Here is a 15,704-nt window from a genome sequence, read left to right on the forward strand (position 1 = left end):
AGATAAATGATTCGGACAGTCTGCCAGTAATACCAAATTTTTAGACTAACAAGTTTCTAAAAAGGTTTGAGTATTGTTCTTGTTTTAACGGGCAAAAATTCAAGTTCATTTCGTTTGATTTGAACCTGTAACTCAATAAAATAATGTACTTTATGATAATAATTATTTATAAATAATTATTTATAGTTGGATCTTATCCTGTCATCCTGGTCTGTCTATCTTTGCTGGTTTGATATGTCAGTTCCAGTAAAGGTTCTCAAACTTTTCTCTAGCTTTTAAATATATTTATTGTTGTCATCGAGGAATAATTATCAGCTCTTATGTCTTTTTTTTATTAACTAACTCGAAAAATATATTATCATTTTTGGGCCTTTATATTACACAATTACTGAAATAATTTGGGGTGGGCGAGTATGGAAATTGATTTTTTGGAAAAGATAGTCCTACTCACAGAAGTATTCTATTACTTAAATTAACAGTTACCTAAAAATATACAATTATGTACAAAGGAATCCTTGATGGCGCATTATTATATAATTTTTCATAAATGTGCAAAAGATTTAGTTGTCAATTCGTGGTTGTTTGAAGCGCTTTTGTCCAATTAAAAAAGTAAATACATTCAAAGACAAAAAAACCGGACACTCGTATTTTGTTGTTTATTTCAAACAGTGTACATGTATTTTTATCGTTATATTGATTACACCATACTAATTATTCAGAAATCGTGAGATGTGGTCTGGTGTGAGGTAGGTTTCAGAAAAACATTTTCTTTATCATGCCAACGTTTCGATCTTTATTGAGATCATCTTCAGGGCTCAAAGTGTTTGTCTTCTGTGTAATTGTGCCATTCTTGCGTGTCGTGTTGAGGTGTCAGTCAATATAATTATCGATTAACGGTCACTGACCACCACACAACATACATTAAGTGTTAAACAAAATTAAATTAAAAATTTATGATTTTTAATAAAAATTATTTAATTATGTTGTTTTAAAAGAAAATTCACCAAAAACCGGAAAATCTTTTAGTGATAGATTAACTAACAATTTATTACCTAGTTTTGAAAATTACGTGTATTACATCCTTTGACCTCGCAGAGGGCCTTAAGTATCCTAGGCATCGAATAAATAAGCGATCGGATTTCTTCTTGTGAAACAGAAACCCATTTTTCATCAAGAGTGGTTTGAAGCTGTTCAACGCTTGTTGGAGACAGTTGAAAAATGTCTAACCCGGCTCTTTGTCATGTACCATGTGTTCTATGCGATTCACGTCAGGAGAACATTCAGGCTGATTCACTGTGGTCATCCCTTCAATCTCCAAGCAAGGGGTGACAACTCGAACTGTATGCGGTCGAGAATAATGATATTAAAGTTGTACCCAATAAAAGGAGCGATTGGGATCACAGCTTCCTGAAGAACATACTCAATGTATCTTAGTACAGTCAAAGATGATGAAGATCAGTACGGGCATGGTGTTTATTCCACCCACATAACATAACTGTATTTGAAAAGGCTTTGACGCATGGCACATGAAGCAAAGTGTTCTCCACACATGGTCCCGGGCATGTCATGGTCACAAACCACACCGGCATTCGTCAAGAGAAACACCCCCATTGTTCAAGTGCCCAAGCGAGTTGCTGATTTGCGAATAGTCTTCACTCGATTCATCTCTAGTAATAGAGAACCTGATTCGGGAAGTCTAGAGATTAGACTATTCTCACGAAACCTCCGATGGCTGTTTTAGAGCTCACCCGTACATTACGGACCGTTTGGAGTTGACTACCTATCAAGGAAGCCCTTAAATCAAGGTTGCGAAGTGCGGTAAGAGCAGTAAAACGATCGTCTCTAGTCTTCGTACATCGCGGTCGACCACAACTTCTCTTCGATAAAGACTTCCGTGACTCTAAACCGCTAGATCATCGTGGATGGCATACCCAGGGCTTTTGTAACGGAAGCTAATTCGTTGGTCAAGCCCTGGCGAGATCTTGTCGGCTTTTAACCATGCTTTTAATAAAAATTAATAATTGATTTTTGTGAGCTTTCCTCCATTGTTCTGAGGGGTGATAAACCTATTGTTTGATAGTTAGCTATCATCCTGGTCTGCCTCTCCTCGCTGATTTTTATGGCGAAGAACAACCGAAACGCGTCTGTACTGACATAAATCAGCGAGGGTAGGTAGACTAAGATTATAAGTAACTATCTTACAATAAATATATTTTTTACTCGAATTCATTGTTTCATCAGTGAAAGCATTTTTAAAAAACAATTAACTCACTCGACTAGTTGGCTCTGGGAAGAATAAAATAGAACTGATTTTCTTTCTTTATTTTATTTTTTTAATAGAAAAAGTGTAAAAGGGAAACAACAAATTCTAAATGCAGTGTTTATGTTTTAAGTCAACTATTAATCTTTAATAACTAGAACTAGTAGAATTCTTTTAATAGTCTAAATTAATAAAAAATAAATAATTACAAGCATCCGGTGTTTTTTCTTTATGTGTATTAACTTGCAGTAAACAGTCAAAAACTGACAAGTTAAAATTAAGAAGACTGCCTTGACTGTAAATATTTTTCACACTTTTAAGCCAAAAAACATAACATTGCGGAAGGAATATCGTAAAATTCTTAACGTCGTGTAACCTGCAAACATATAGTTACCTTATTTCATAACACATAATATACGCCAAATAAAAATATAAAACAAGAATTGTATTGTACATGCAAGTGGAAGTAGTTTGATAAAATAAAATTGTCTATGCTTTATATAGAATGTGAACTTTTTATTCTCATTTTGTCTACAAATCTTAAAATAGTATGTATAAGAGTGTATGTTATTACTTTTTGATAGAAAACCAATATTAACTAAGTACGCTCATTTTAGAGAATGATATCTAATGTAGCTTGTAGAATGTTATCAAAACATATCTAATTTTCTCATCAATCTAGAGAATTGGGTCAAAATTTTTGTTCTCTCAGCCCCTGGAATATGTAAAGATCTGCAATATGTACAAAAAGCAATTTGAAGAGATAAGACAGTTCAATTTGTCGTGGGGGGGCATGGGGTTTGTAGTAAAAACTCATCTAATTTAGTAGATTACTCCTGGGGGTATTTCACTGAAAATGTTAATATGATTAAATTTATTCAAGGTAGTAGTAGACTTTAGAATATTTTTAAATATTTGAGTTATATGCGATGAATATATTCGATGGTAAACACAGCCTAAAACATGTGCAAAAAATCATACATTTTTTAAGAATTAGCTCATAGCATCATCATGCTTTTACGGATGGCAACGTTTATCAGATCACATCCGACATCCAGATGTTTCAAAGTCGAAACTTTCGAATATAGCGTGATAATTGTATGTGAATTCATATCGACCAGATTTACCAAGTTCGACACAAAAAACAGCAGTTGCACGCAATATGCAATTTGTACGCCACGTGCAATATATGCCGTATGATTTTCTAACTTTCTGTTTGGGAATAAAAAAAATTAAATATGACTGTACTAGGTCTCCCCGAGGATTAGTTTTACAACTATCTTTTTTATCCCTTATGCCACGAAAAAAAAGGAAAGTAATCGATCCCTGGACCCTCCTTCCGGAGTAATTAACTCAGGAGCCCCTCTACTGGAGAACGACCAGTTGTTAGTTACAATAATGGATTTTTTTCTCCAAACTGAAGTACAGACAATAAATATATTATATTTACGATGAATTTATGATATCGTTGTCATAATTGACAAAATATTAATTAAAATAATTACTTCAATTAATACAGTACGACGAGTAAATAGCTTTCATTGATTTCCAGGATAGAGGTATTTCGATACATCGGTCACTATGAAATAGCAAAGTAGGCTAAAAGATTTTGTACGAAAAAACGAAGTTGATATTCATTTGTTTGATCGAAAAAAACCCGGATTACAAATTTTTTGAAAAAAAAAAAAAAAAATTGTATCTAATATTTTTCGCTTGCTTTAATGCATTAGATTTTTTCCGAAAGACACAAAAATTGCGATAAGTTTAAAACGACCACCAATCTTGTAATCATGTAAACGACACGAAATGAGACAAATGCCGCCACCGTAAATAAATTAAAACCGGAGATTAAAAATAAAACGTTTGAGGTGTTTTATTCATATCACCTTATTTTTCTCACATATAATGACAAAAGATTATAGATGTAGATAGATAGAATAGATGTAGATTCATCAGATTATAGATGGGATAGAACATCAGAAATCTTAGACTAAATATTTGCCTCCAGGAAATTCCAGTCAAAAAAGTCTATTGTTTATTTCTCAAAAAAGTTCTCAAAATAGAAAGAAAAAATGAAACAAAATATATAAAGGAAGGGACAATAAACATAGAAAACAACCAAAGCAGAAAAATTGGACAAAATATGTACACTAAACACAGACAAAACAAACAGAACAATAATACAGACGTTGTAAAACCTTAACTTTAACCTAATAAAAAAATTAAAATCTAACGCAGTTTTCTGCTTTGTTGTTCACTATGATTATTGTTTCTCTTTTTTTGTGTGTGCTTTTTTGTTAAGTTAAAGTTGGGTTTTACAACTTCTATCTTTTTTCTTTGTGTAATGTAGAGATTTTATTATTCTGCTTTGGAAGTTTTTTCTTTCTTTTTGTGCTTTTGTATTAAGCTAGAGTTGAAAATAAATTTTGCCCAGGACAAAAAGTTGAATTATTAAATCCCCCCCCCATTTTCACGATGCTACCACTTTTTTTCTCATTTAATATAAAATTTTTACATTTTGGTTCGATATAATTAAATAAAAAAGTCAGCTTATTAAACCAAGAAATTTTATGAAATTTGAATTTGAAAATTACTTTACCGCGAATATTTCCGGTTGCAAATTTAGTTGTTTGAAAAATGTTAAATTTAGCAGCTTTTGAAGATTTAGTGTTTTTATTACCAAAACATAAATTGTGAGTAATAGTACTTGCCACCTTAAAGGAAATTTAACGCTCTTTTCAATGCTTTTTTTATTTCCCCCCAAAATACAATGTCGAATATCTGCGAAATGGTTGAGAATCGGAGTTTGCGGTGAGTGCTCCTGAGGAACTTTGTCGTTCGAGTAGTCAATCATCCTGTACTATATTTTTCGACCTAATGCCAAAAGAAGTTTCATTAAAAGCCGATCCTTGTTAGTTATGGATGTAAGTACCAATTTCCCTTCATTCCCTCAAGATATTCCGGTTTTTTCTACAACATATACTATAGTGGATTTTTTGTATGGAGATTTTCGTTCGACCTTTAAAAAAAAATTAATTCGTCTAAAAATTATTACAATTCGATTCGAAGAGTTTTAGTTTTTAGTTGTTTAGTAGTAAATTAACCTTGTCTCGAATTCGGTCCTTTAAGGCTCACGGTCCTGCAGAACGGCGAAGGACGGTTTCTAAGGACGAGGTCTGAAATGCGGGCGCTACGAAATTCACGGGCGTAAATCTTTGTTATTCATTTAAACATTACTGTCCATTCATTATGTATTTTGTATATTTAAAATCAATCTAAGAACACTTATGATTAACAGTAAGGGAAAAAATAAGGTCTGTCGATTTCTATTTTGTGTATAAAATTTATATTATCAAGGTGAATAATCTGACCCAAAATTACACTGAAATTATCTCGATATAATTGGTATGACCCTTTAATATTATCATTTTGTATTAAAAACTCAGGGATAAGGGCATTTTGAAACGCTGTTCCTTCATCAAGCTTTTGAGCTTCCTTTTAACGGGATTTTTAACTAATTTAAACTATTGTTAATAACCCACAAGGTTATCAAATATGAACATCTGCTGAAATGTACGATTCGTTGATATTGACAATTCCGATTTTGATTGGATGTTAAAACAATACGTTTCAGTACTATTCTTATTTTTTAACCATGTAAATAATTAATTTAAATTAATTTCAAAGTACTGTTGATTATCTTCCTCGAAAGTTTGAGGAAGGTAGTGAGTGTTTTATTTCTTTCAAATTCCCCTTATCCCTGATTTATAATTAAAAAATTATAGGGTTAATTTTATATTTAGGCGTTGCCAGATGACAAAAGTTTTTATATTTTAAACAACCTAATTCTTTAAAATCTGCCTAACAACTGGAAGTTGCCAAGCTTTCACATTCTATTTGTTTACATCTATAGACAAAGACTCAAAGCAACTGGTAATTAGTTTTAAAAACATCATCAATGAAAAATGAATACTCCAAAGTAATCAATCAGATTTTTATTTCAAATTGTTCTACCAAAGCAACTAGCTATTAGTTTTAAAAACACCTTCAATGAAAAACAAATACTACAAAGTAATTAATCAAAGGTTCATCTCAAACTTTGTTCCGTCAAAGCAACTACTTAATAGTTTTAAAAACACCTTCAATGAAAAACTAATACTTCAAAGTAATTTATCAAATTTTGATCACAAACTGTTTTATCCAAGCAACTAATTATTAGTTTTAAAAACATCATCTATGAAAAACTAGTACTACAAAGTAATTAATCAAATGTTCATCTCAAACTGTTCTATCAAAGCAACTACTAAGTAGTTTTAAAAATACTATCAATGAAAAGTAATACTACAAAGTAATTAATCAAATTTTCATCTCAAAACTAGTCTGAAACTGCCTAAATACCCTAAAAAAATGGAATTTTCAAATAGCTTAACTTTAAGAGCAAGCACATAGACCCAAATCCAGATTATGGCATAAACTATAGCCGGATAACAAAGCAACTGTGATAAATACTAACAACAATTATTGGGAGCGTAAACCAACCAGGGCATGAGAAAAGCAAAAATACAATTCGTACAAACAACCCAATAGGGGGAAGGGATTAAAAATGCAAACTGTCATGATACAGTAAAATACCACTTTCAAAAAAGGACTATCAGATGATCATGCTGATTATGTCTAAACCATGGCTATTGTAACTAGGAAAATCATTCTTGTGCAATTTATATATACCTTACTCTTAAGAAAAATGCATTAGTTCATTAAATAGACTAAAATCTTATAGGAAATCCATTGGCAGGGATGGGACACAATAGACAAAATTTTAAGTGCTAAATTGAGAAATCCCTACTACTCCAAATGGGAGGGAAAAAAACGTAAAAGTAATATTTTTTTAAATATGAATAGATTTTCATTTCTTATTTAATCTTTAATAATTTATTGATTAGTTGTATATTAGTTCCGGACGGTTTTTACGAAATATTACACATTTTGAAAGAAAGAAAAATCCTACATGAAACTTTTCTTCTAAGAAAAATATACTTAAAAGAATGATTGGGTTTAATTGTATTGAATATTTTCCTGCCTTATTCCATTGATTAATTGTTGATTGGCCAACAAATAATTGAGACGGTAGTCAAGGATTTTAATTATCAAACAATTATTTAACCATTAATTCATTTTTACTGTGTAGGCATGATTAAAACATCAAATGTTGACTAATTAGGCAATTTGGTAAGCGTTGAACTAATCCGTCACGATACGACTTATTAGCTACAATCCTGAAATAAATAAAAAACTTTTTCCAAAATTGGACGGAGATTGTGCCTTGTAGGTTTTTTGGTATTGAACGGTTTGTAAATCGGATGTGTCATTGTTTCCCTTAACAACCGTTTCAACTCAGTTCTAAAAGTGTCTTTTCAACCGGCATATTCACTGTGTCGTATTGTATTCCGTCCAATCTTTGTTGAATATGACGTTACCATTTACTAAACTGTGAGTACATTTTAAATTCCACCACTTGACCACTCTATTGAGACGTCCAGCTCGCCTTCATCGGTACAAAGTTAGCAGAATGAAAATGTCAACAGTTTCAAACAAGTTAATTGTATTTTTTGTATATTTGAGCTCGTAAGAAGTTCAAGTGTCGTCCAAGGATCTTTTCTTCTTGTAATTCTGGTTTACTATCAGAAGAAAATGTCATGGCGGTATGTAATATTAAGTTTAAAGAGTAATAATAATAGTGTTTTATTATTTTTTCCCATCCAATATAATATTTACAAATTTTTAACATTTAGACATGAACTTATACCTTTTTCTCAATCCAAATCCTGGAAGTTTGGAGCGGGTGCTTCTAGGAGACTCCAGCAGACCCTTCCCTACCCTTGGTTATAAGGGGGGTTTCCAGGCACAAAATAATGGTGCAGCCTTGAGAACGTGACGAACTTTCTAAAGCACAAGCTGGCTCGTGTTTCCTGGCGCGCAAAGCGTCCGAGGATCCTGAGACGCCTACCTAGCCGCTCGAGATGCGTTAAGGGAGTTGCTGGCGTGAAAGCTGGCCGCGAACGGCGGGTGCTGTAGCAGAGGCACACGCGAGTTAGGGTACCAGATCCTATCTAAATACATAGTTTGAATATAAATATACGGACGGGGGAGGGTGCATAACCATCTGTACTGCGGGGCAGCGTATTTTCATTCCAGGTTCAAGCCCAGCTGCTTGGGTAAGGACTTGCAGTGGCGAGACCCCTGGCGGGTACCTAGAGAAGAGGCTGTGTTTGATTCGTGACCGTGGACCGTAGTACTTGAGCATGACGTCCGAAGTACCTCCCGACCTCGTGGGAGTCGGATGGATCGGATTGCCGAGAGCGTATAGCCAGTGAGGAGCTATGACTACGCTGCCGGCGTCCCTCGAATCCGTGAGGTATGGTGGACGTGGGCGGGTGCTTGTCAGTGGTGGCCGTCAGAGCTCACTTTACCTTAGGCGTGGTCTCCTCTAGGGGTGGTTAGAGATTCCTCTAAAATCGAAACCTCGGTCGGGGCGCATCCGGAGGTATCAACGCTAGCGGAGTCTCTACACCCAGGGAGATGGAGCTGTCGTCTCTATCTAGGGTGTGCGTGGGAGACTTGGCTCATACATGTCGACCACTTTTTGGGTGTTAAGTGGTTAAGTGCACAACGTTAACCCACTCCCTCGAAAGCGGCAAGCGGAGAAGTCGACATGTCGCAGCATACTGCAGGATGATGTGGACTTCTACACCGAACCTCACGGAAGCAGCAGATTTTCCGTGCGCGGAGGTGTGTGGCTCCTAGCATGAAAATCTAAAACGTGTGATAAGGCCTAATCGGCCAGGTGCGCACGCTAAAGAACCTCAAAGTTACATGACAATGCGACCCCAGTGGGTACGTATTTAGGCACGGGCTTTAAAAGTCCGTCATCCAAGTTGACTCACGCTGCTCTTTTGTGTTTCACAAGAATTACAGCATAAAAGAAGAAAAAACTTTTAAAATAATATAAGAATAATAGAAATTATATGCACATTGCTATAAATGAAGTTACACATTATAACAAATCTTTAAACTTCAATTAAATTCGTCTATTTAGTATACTCGCACCTTCTTTGGATTGCATGAGAGTTATATCAACAAAGAAAACATTTCTTTAAAATAATGTGAACATAATACAAATATATAATAATATTCATAATAATTTAAAGTAAAAATTAAATTCTGCTATTAAAAAAGGCCTTTAAACCCATGCGTTGCATTTATATGTATGTAAATTGTTCCAACCATGGTAACCATTCAGCCAGTCGATTACCTCAGCAAGAGTTAGATATATCTTTCCCAGCCATTTAACTCTGAATTCTTGTAATATTGGACATAGTCCTACAAAGTGAACTATATTTTCTGTTGCTCCTGTATTACAGAGGGCAATTTTAAACACATAATCTGACCGGGTAACAAGTTTAAAGAGTATTGAACTTGTAAAACAACATTCCTTGCGTTAAGCTAAATGATAACTTTAGAATAAATTTTTATGAACTAAAAAAATTCAAAATATGCAAAAGCATGAATTTAAAAAGCCCTAAAGCAGAAATTCTTTTATATTTTAATTTACAATATTAAAACAGGCAAAAGTTAACTAACCTTGTTTGAATGAGTGTAAATGACGAAAAGCCTTATTATCTCAATTGTACGCCAATATAAAACAAATCAAAATTGGTCAACATTTTGCCAAATAAGCTTACCAATAAAAAAAATTATTCACATTTTTTTTAATTTAGAATGTTACGGCGGCGACTTTTGTGTCAGTAGTGTGATAATTTGACATTATGATGATGATAGGAAGGATAACTAGGAATCGGTGTTTGGTATTCCCCAAGCATTACAGCCTTTTTGGTATTTTGCGCTTTTCCTAGTTCTTTAGTTCAATTGATACGATCTTTCTTTTAAAAGGTCGTTAACTAGCTTTGCTGCAATTCCTTGGGTCTTCTTATTCCCTGGGTACCCTAGGTTATGATTTAATTGAGTGGTGGCAGTTTATTCCTCATTATTGCATAACTTACAAATGAGATGCCAGTGACCGGTAGCCGTATTACTCTTCTGAGTCCTGTTTAACTGAAGCATTGCCACTTTTCATGAGAGTTCTTTAATTATGAGTTAACTATATCAGTCGCCTCTGGAGTTGGTCCATTTCTTCATTCTAAAATGGGCGAGTTTGTGCTCGGTTTTGTTATCACAATTGTAGGTTCTGAGCCTTGGGTCTTGCATAACCTCCTCTGGCTAGTTTGCATGTTGTGTTCTGGCACGCAAGATATTGTTATGTTTTCCCAGGTTTTGGAGATTTTGCCGTTTCTCAGGTGAATGCTTTAGGTCTTCTTGACTGCTTCATCTTGTATTTTTTGACAGTGTAATCTTTTTTAAGGTAGAATGGCATGGAATAGCTTTTCAGGTAGAAAGATTCCCCTGGAATCTCGCAATAAAAATATTGTATGAAGATGGTCCTGTTCCAAAATTAACCCTAAAGTAGGGTGTTCATATAACTTCGTTTACGATTTTCAGAATAAATTCAATTATATGAAATTGAATCAATGAAGCAATTTAGCGTGAAAATTCAGGAAGAAGCCGTATTTCAAAAATAAAATTTAATAAGTCCTTAAGTTGAGAATGTCTCTCATGCAAGCAAAATGTGCAATAACATAGAAATCCTGTTTGAAATTATAACTGTTTAAAAAACCACACATATTAAGTCAGCATTGTTATTATTTTTGTATTATTATTTGATCAGTGTTTCCTCAATGCGTGTGCCAAGACATCTAATATTTTTTTAATTTTGGCTGATGAATGTATTGAAAGTTATTCTGTTTAAAAATGTACTGTAATTTAACTATTTTTATCTTATTGTTACACTATCTATAGCCATGTTACATTTTGTAATATTGTTGTTTTAGTGAACAATGTTTTTCTTCGCGTTCTCCTTTAAACTTGCCTATCTTCCATAAATCTGCCTATTGTTGTCGTGTTGATTTATAAGAAACTTTGAATTAATACAATTCTATTTACTATAGCTTATCTTCTTTAGATATCCTATTATATTCGAATTGCCACAATGCCATAGCCATTTCAGGGCAGCTTTATATGAATAATTGCTTATCCAAGCTCTTAAAGAGTCCAGTTATAAACCTCTTTGAAAATATTATTGCACTTGCAGTTTAAATATTTATACAAACCCGTTATAAGTTGGGAAAGTTGTTATAAGTTATTTGGTTCAGTTTGAGAACACCCAATAAATAAGTTGACTTATGTAAATTTTTGCCCTTATTTAACAAGACTCGTAAGGAAATAAAATATTAGTATGTTCTTTTAAGCCAAGGTTTGGAATTAACCTGTTCACAGTTTCCCAGACATCGTCAACAATGGCCAATATTTTATATCCAACTCACGTTCGACCTTTGGGATAGAGAGAAAGGCCTTAGGCCAGTAATTACTGCCCAAACAGTTTTGCGGTTTGCGGTACAATTTTTTCCAACGGCGGGACCAAATTCGCTTTTTAGCTTGCCAAGCTTCTTTATGTTCATCGTAAACGCTTGAGAGTTTTACCACGTATTTTACAACTTTACTCGAACAGAATGGGCCAAAAGGGCATGCCACCTAGAGCCGACCTCTATTTCCGGATGTTTTGACCTATTTACCATTGTTCGATATATTTGTTAGCCTCCATCGACTAGGCATTAACTTAAAAATTCTCCTGGGTGCACATGAAATAAGCATGGACAAATAAAATCATTTCCGATTTTTTTTACCATTAAAACTGTTTGTATTGTGTAGTAGTTAGTGGCCAATAATTAATGATTATTTGGAGATCGTGAGATGCGGTCTTGTGTGTTGCTGGTTTAGAAAAAAATTTTCCTTATTGGGCCAACGTTTCGATCTTTATTTAGATCATCTTCAGGGCGTAGCTCTGCCTGCATTTTAACAAAAATATTCTCTGATTCTAGATGCTAGTTTCTTTTCTGTGGTAGCGATGTCCTTCAGAATCCTTTTTGCTTGTTGTCCATGTGTAACTGAAGTCTTCATAGATCCCATGTTCTTCGTTCTTCTCGTGTAGAAATGTGTAGTATTTAGTGACCGTTAATTAATGATAATTTGGGGATCGTGAGATGCGGTCTTGTGTGCTGTAGGTTTAGAAAAACATTTTCTTTATTGGGCCAACGTTTCGATCTTTATTTAGATCATCTTCAGTGCCTTGTTTTGCCTGTATTTTAACAAAAAGGTCCTCTGATAGTTTTAGATGCTAGTTTAGTTTCTTTTCTATGGTAGCGATGCCCTTCAGAATCCTCTGCTTGTTTCCATGTGTAACTGAAATCTGTTCATAGAATCCCATGTTGTTCTTCATTCGAAACGTTGGCACAATAAAGAAAATATTTTTCTAAACCTACATCATACAAGAACGCATCTCACGATCTCCAAATAATTTTTACTTCTATTAGGTTTCGTGGTTCTTTTCTGGTTTTATCTCAACCAAAACCTTAATTAAAAATTAATTAATTGAAAACTATTTTTACTCTTTGTACCAAGAAAAGGTTCTATTCTGAGGTTGTTTACAATACTGTAAATCTATTACCTCTGCAGTAGATTACGTCTTGCAGAATAATAAAAACCATACAAGCATGAATCCATTATTGAAAAGGAACCAAGAACACTTATTATGCGAAGATGTATTGATTCACGTTCAAATTTAAAAGTCAATTGTATTGATTGATTTATATCAGCTCAACTCTGCGTACATACATAAATACATATATACATAACTTGTGACTTCCTGCGGAAATCACCTACATACTAGGGTATTTTGAAGGTCCTGGATTAGACATCGGTCTTGTCCGTCCTGCCTTCTAGAGTTAGCCTTAAGGTAACTCAGTTTAGCCCCAACGCGTGCATTTTTTAACCAAAACATATTCATTCTTAAATCGAATTCTTTCTAATTTATATACTATCTACATAAGAAGGGTGACGGAGTAGTCGATGTACTGCCATCGACTCACTTTACTGTACATTCACGCTAATTAAGTCATTCTCACGAAACAGTTAACACAAAATATATCTGTTGCTAAACATTGTATATAAACACTCTTGAAATATACACTATAAAAACATCTAAATATACAAAACCAGGGAACCCAAAAATTCGCTGTCGTCCTCGAGCCAAATTCTCATTTGGGGTGGCTCTCTTTCCTACTCACTCTCTATATGGAGCCGTTCAATTAAATGAGATACATACGGGGGCTTTGGTCCAAAAGTAATCCACCGCTTATGGCCGATTCTAAATAGAAGTGGATGATCCTTTTGTGGTTTAGACTCTCAGGGGGCCACTTATCGATGGCCCCGATATACTGACGCTGTCACCTTTTCTTTACTATATTTTTTATTACTCGTTTAATATCAGCGGATCGGAAGGAGATAGTAAGGTCTGGAGGGTGGGTCTCACGTTCGTTGCCCTCCAGCCCGACGTATCCGGTACCCAGGCAACTACTGGTTCTCCGAAACGCTCCAGCTCAGCATCTTTCGAACAAAGCCACCGGCGAGGTGATCCACCGAGAATCTTTCCTTTAGAGTCTACAGCACGACCAGGGAGTCGGTGCAAAAAGTTTATAAAACTTTTTATCGTTTGATTGACGGTCAAATAAAACGTTACTAGCAGAATCGATAATGTAATTATATAGTCTGAGATCCACGTATATAATTAAAATACTGTAATTTTCTCTTGAGGTCTGAGGTGGTCAAATATTTTCGTCTGTCGGCATCTCGCCATCATCAGTGTGTTTTCCTTTTAGTCGGGTCCCATCCATATGTCCGTCGTGAAATGAGAAAAGATGGTATCGTCGTACCCTTTGTCTATCGGCGTCTTTGAAGAATTTTAGGTTGATTATTTGCTCCAGTATGCCATTGTGATCGACGTCCTTAAAAGTCTACCTTTTTAATTTATATAATATGTATTTCTCTATGATATATTGTGACGTGTGTTGCTGGGTTTTTCGTGTTGTTTATCTATATTTCTTAGTTTTCAGATATGCCCTTCTCGCTGTTTTGGTCTGTCATGCGCGTTAGGCTTCCCGCCATCCTCAGTAATGGGAACTCTCACAAAATATTCTTAATTATAAATAAAACTTTACATAAAATAACAAAATAATTCACCTTAACTAGGAATTGTTAAAATTTTAAAGTTATATTATTATGTAATATTAATATTATTCATATGTGGTATCCAGGTAATTGAATAATTTGTTCATTAATGAAAATAAGGTAATAACGTTTGTTGACAAACATCTAAACCTAACTATATCTGAACCGTAGTTGTTCACTTATACGGTAATTGTATGCTTGGTATGCTTAATGCATAATGCATGTTGCTACTCTGACCACTTAGGGCATTTATCCCATGTAGAGCAATCATCATGGCCACAAATTATCCCTAGAGCTTAATTTTGTAGAATTTACTCCCATTTTCCACTCAATAAAAAGTAAACACTTAATTTAAAGTTGTTCTCGCATTGAATACTAACACGTGATTTCTTGTATTTTATGTAAAATAATAAATCCATGAGGATCCATTTCCAGAGGCCTCTGCCCTGAACAGTCATTTTGGGAAACTTAAAAAAGCTTAGCTTTTAGTTTCTTAGGTTTTCGGTTCCTAGAGCCTATTGCAGTCGGCTAATGGATTGGACAATTGAAGAAAGGTGTGTGTTTTTGTACAACCATCGATTTTTATGAAGTTTTGGTTGGCCATTGCAATATGAGGGAACTGCAATCTATTTGATTTTCAATTGGCTCTTAACATGGTTTCCACAGATTCAGGATACATTTGACAATATTGTGGTCATGCACATATTTAACCAAAAAATTACGAGGTTCTCGATACAATTTGATGAACTGCCTCACGGAATAAATCCTATCAAATCATGTTAATGTCTGCTTTACCTGAGTAAATTCTTTGTCACATGATTAACAAAACTGTCCCTAACTAAATAGCACTACTATATTTTCGTGAGAGCTCGGGTGTCACTGTTCAAAGATTTTACTGATTTTTTTTCACTCTTTTTCCGTATATGCTGAGTAGTAAAACTTCTTTCCCCTGGTTCGATGTACCGGAATCTATATTTCCGATTTGATTATTATTATTACTATATACTTTTATTTAAAAAAATAGATTCGTTGATAAGACAAAAATGGTAAAGGATGTCATAGGAGAAAGAGGCATGATTAATTATCAAAACTAATATTTATGAACGTAAAATGGCAAAATTGAGATCATTACAATCAAAATATATAAAATGATACAGAAACACACATACAACTAAAGTTTACAAAACGAGATAGGGCATTTACCCGAATTTTACGATATTTCAAAAATTGAAATTTTGAGAAGAAACTGAAAAATGAGGCAAAGCAG

General features: G+C 34.2%; 1 protein-coding gene across 3 annotated transcripts in view; it reads left to right on the plus strand.

Annotated features, from left to right (window-relative positions):
* LOC106666141 (SUN domain-containing protein 1-like) overlaps positions 1 to 15,704 on the plus strand; it is a 41,751-nt gene that overhangs the window by 6,618 nt on the left and 19,429 nt on the right. Inside the window, exon 1 of one of the 3 annotated variants that reach the window (XM_024229668.1) lies at positions 7,670 to 7,750. The exons of 1 other annotated variant lie outside the window; for it this stretch is intronic. In XM_024229668.1, coding sequence (XP_024085436.1) covers positions 7,728 to 7,750 — 23 coding nt within the window. In that variant the 5' untranslated portion in view covers positions 7,670 to 7,727. Of the gene's footprint in view, positions 1 to 7,669; positions 7,751 to 7,936; positions 7,963 to 15,704 lie in introns of those variants that run through there. One more of the 3 variants, XM_024229669.1, reaches the window with a different exon arrangement.

The sequence above is a fragment of the Cimex lectularius genome, unplaced genomic scaffold (assembly GCF_000648675.2).
Source record: "Cimex lectularius strain Harlan isolate CLEC.00 unplaced genomic scaffold, Clec_2.1 scaffold5, whole genome shotgun sequence".
Lineage (NCBI taxonomy): Eukaryota > Metazoa > Arthropoda > Insecta > Hemiptera > Cimicidae > Cimex > Cimex lectularius.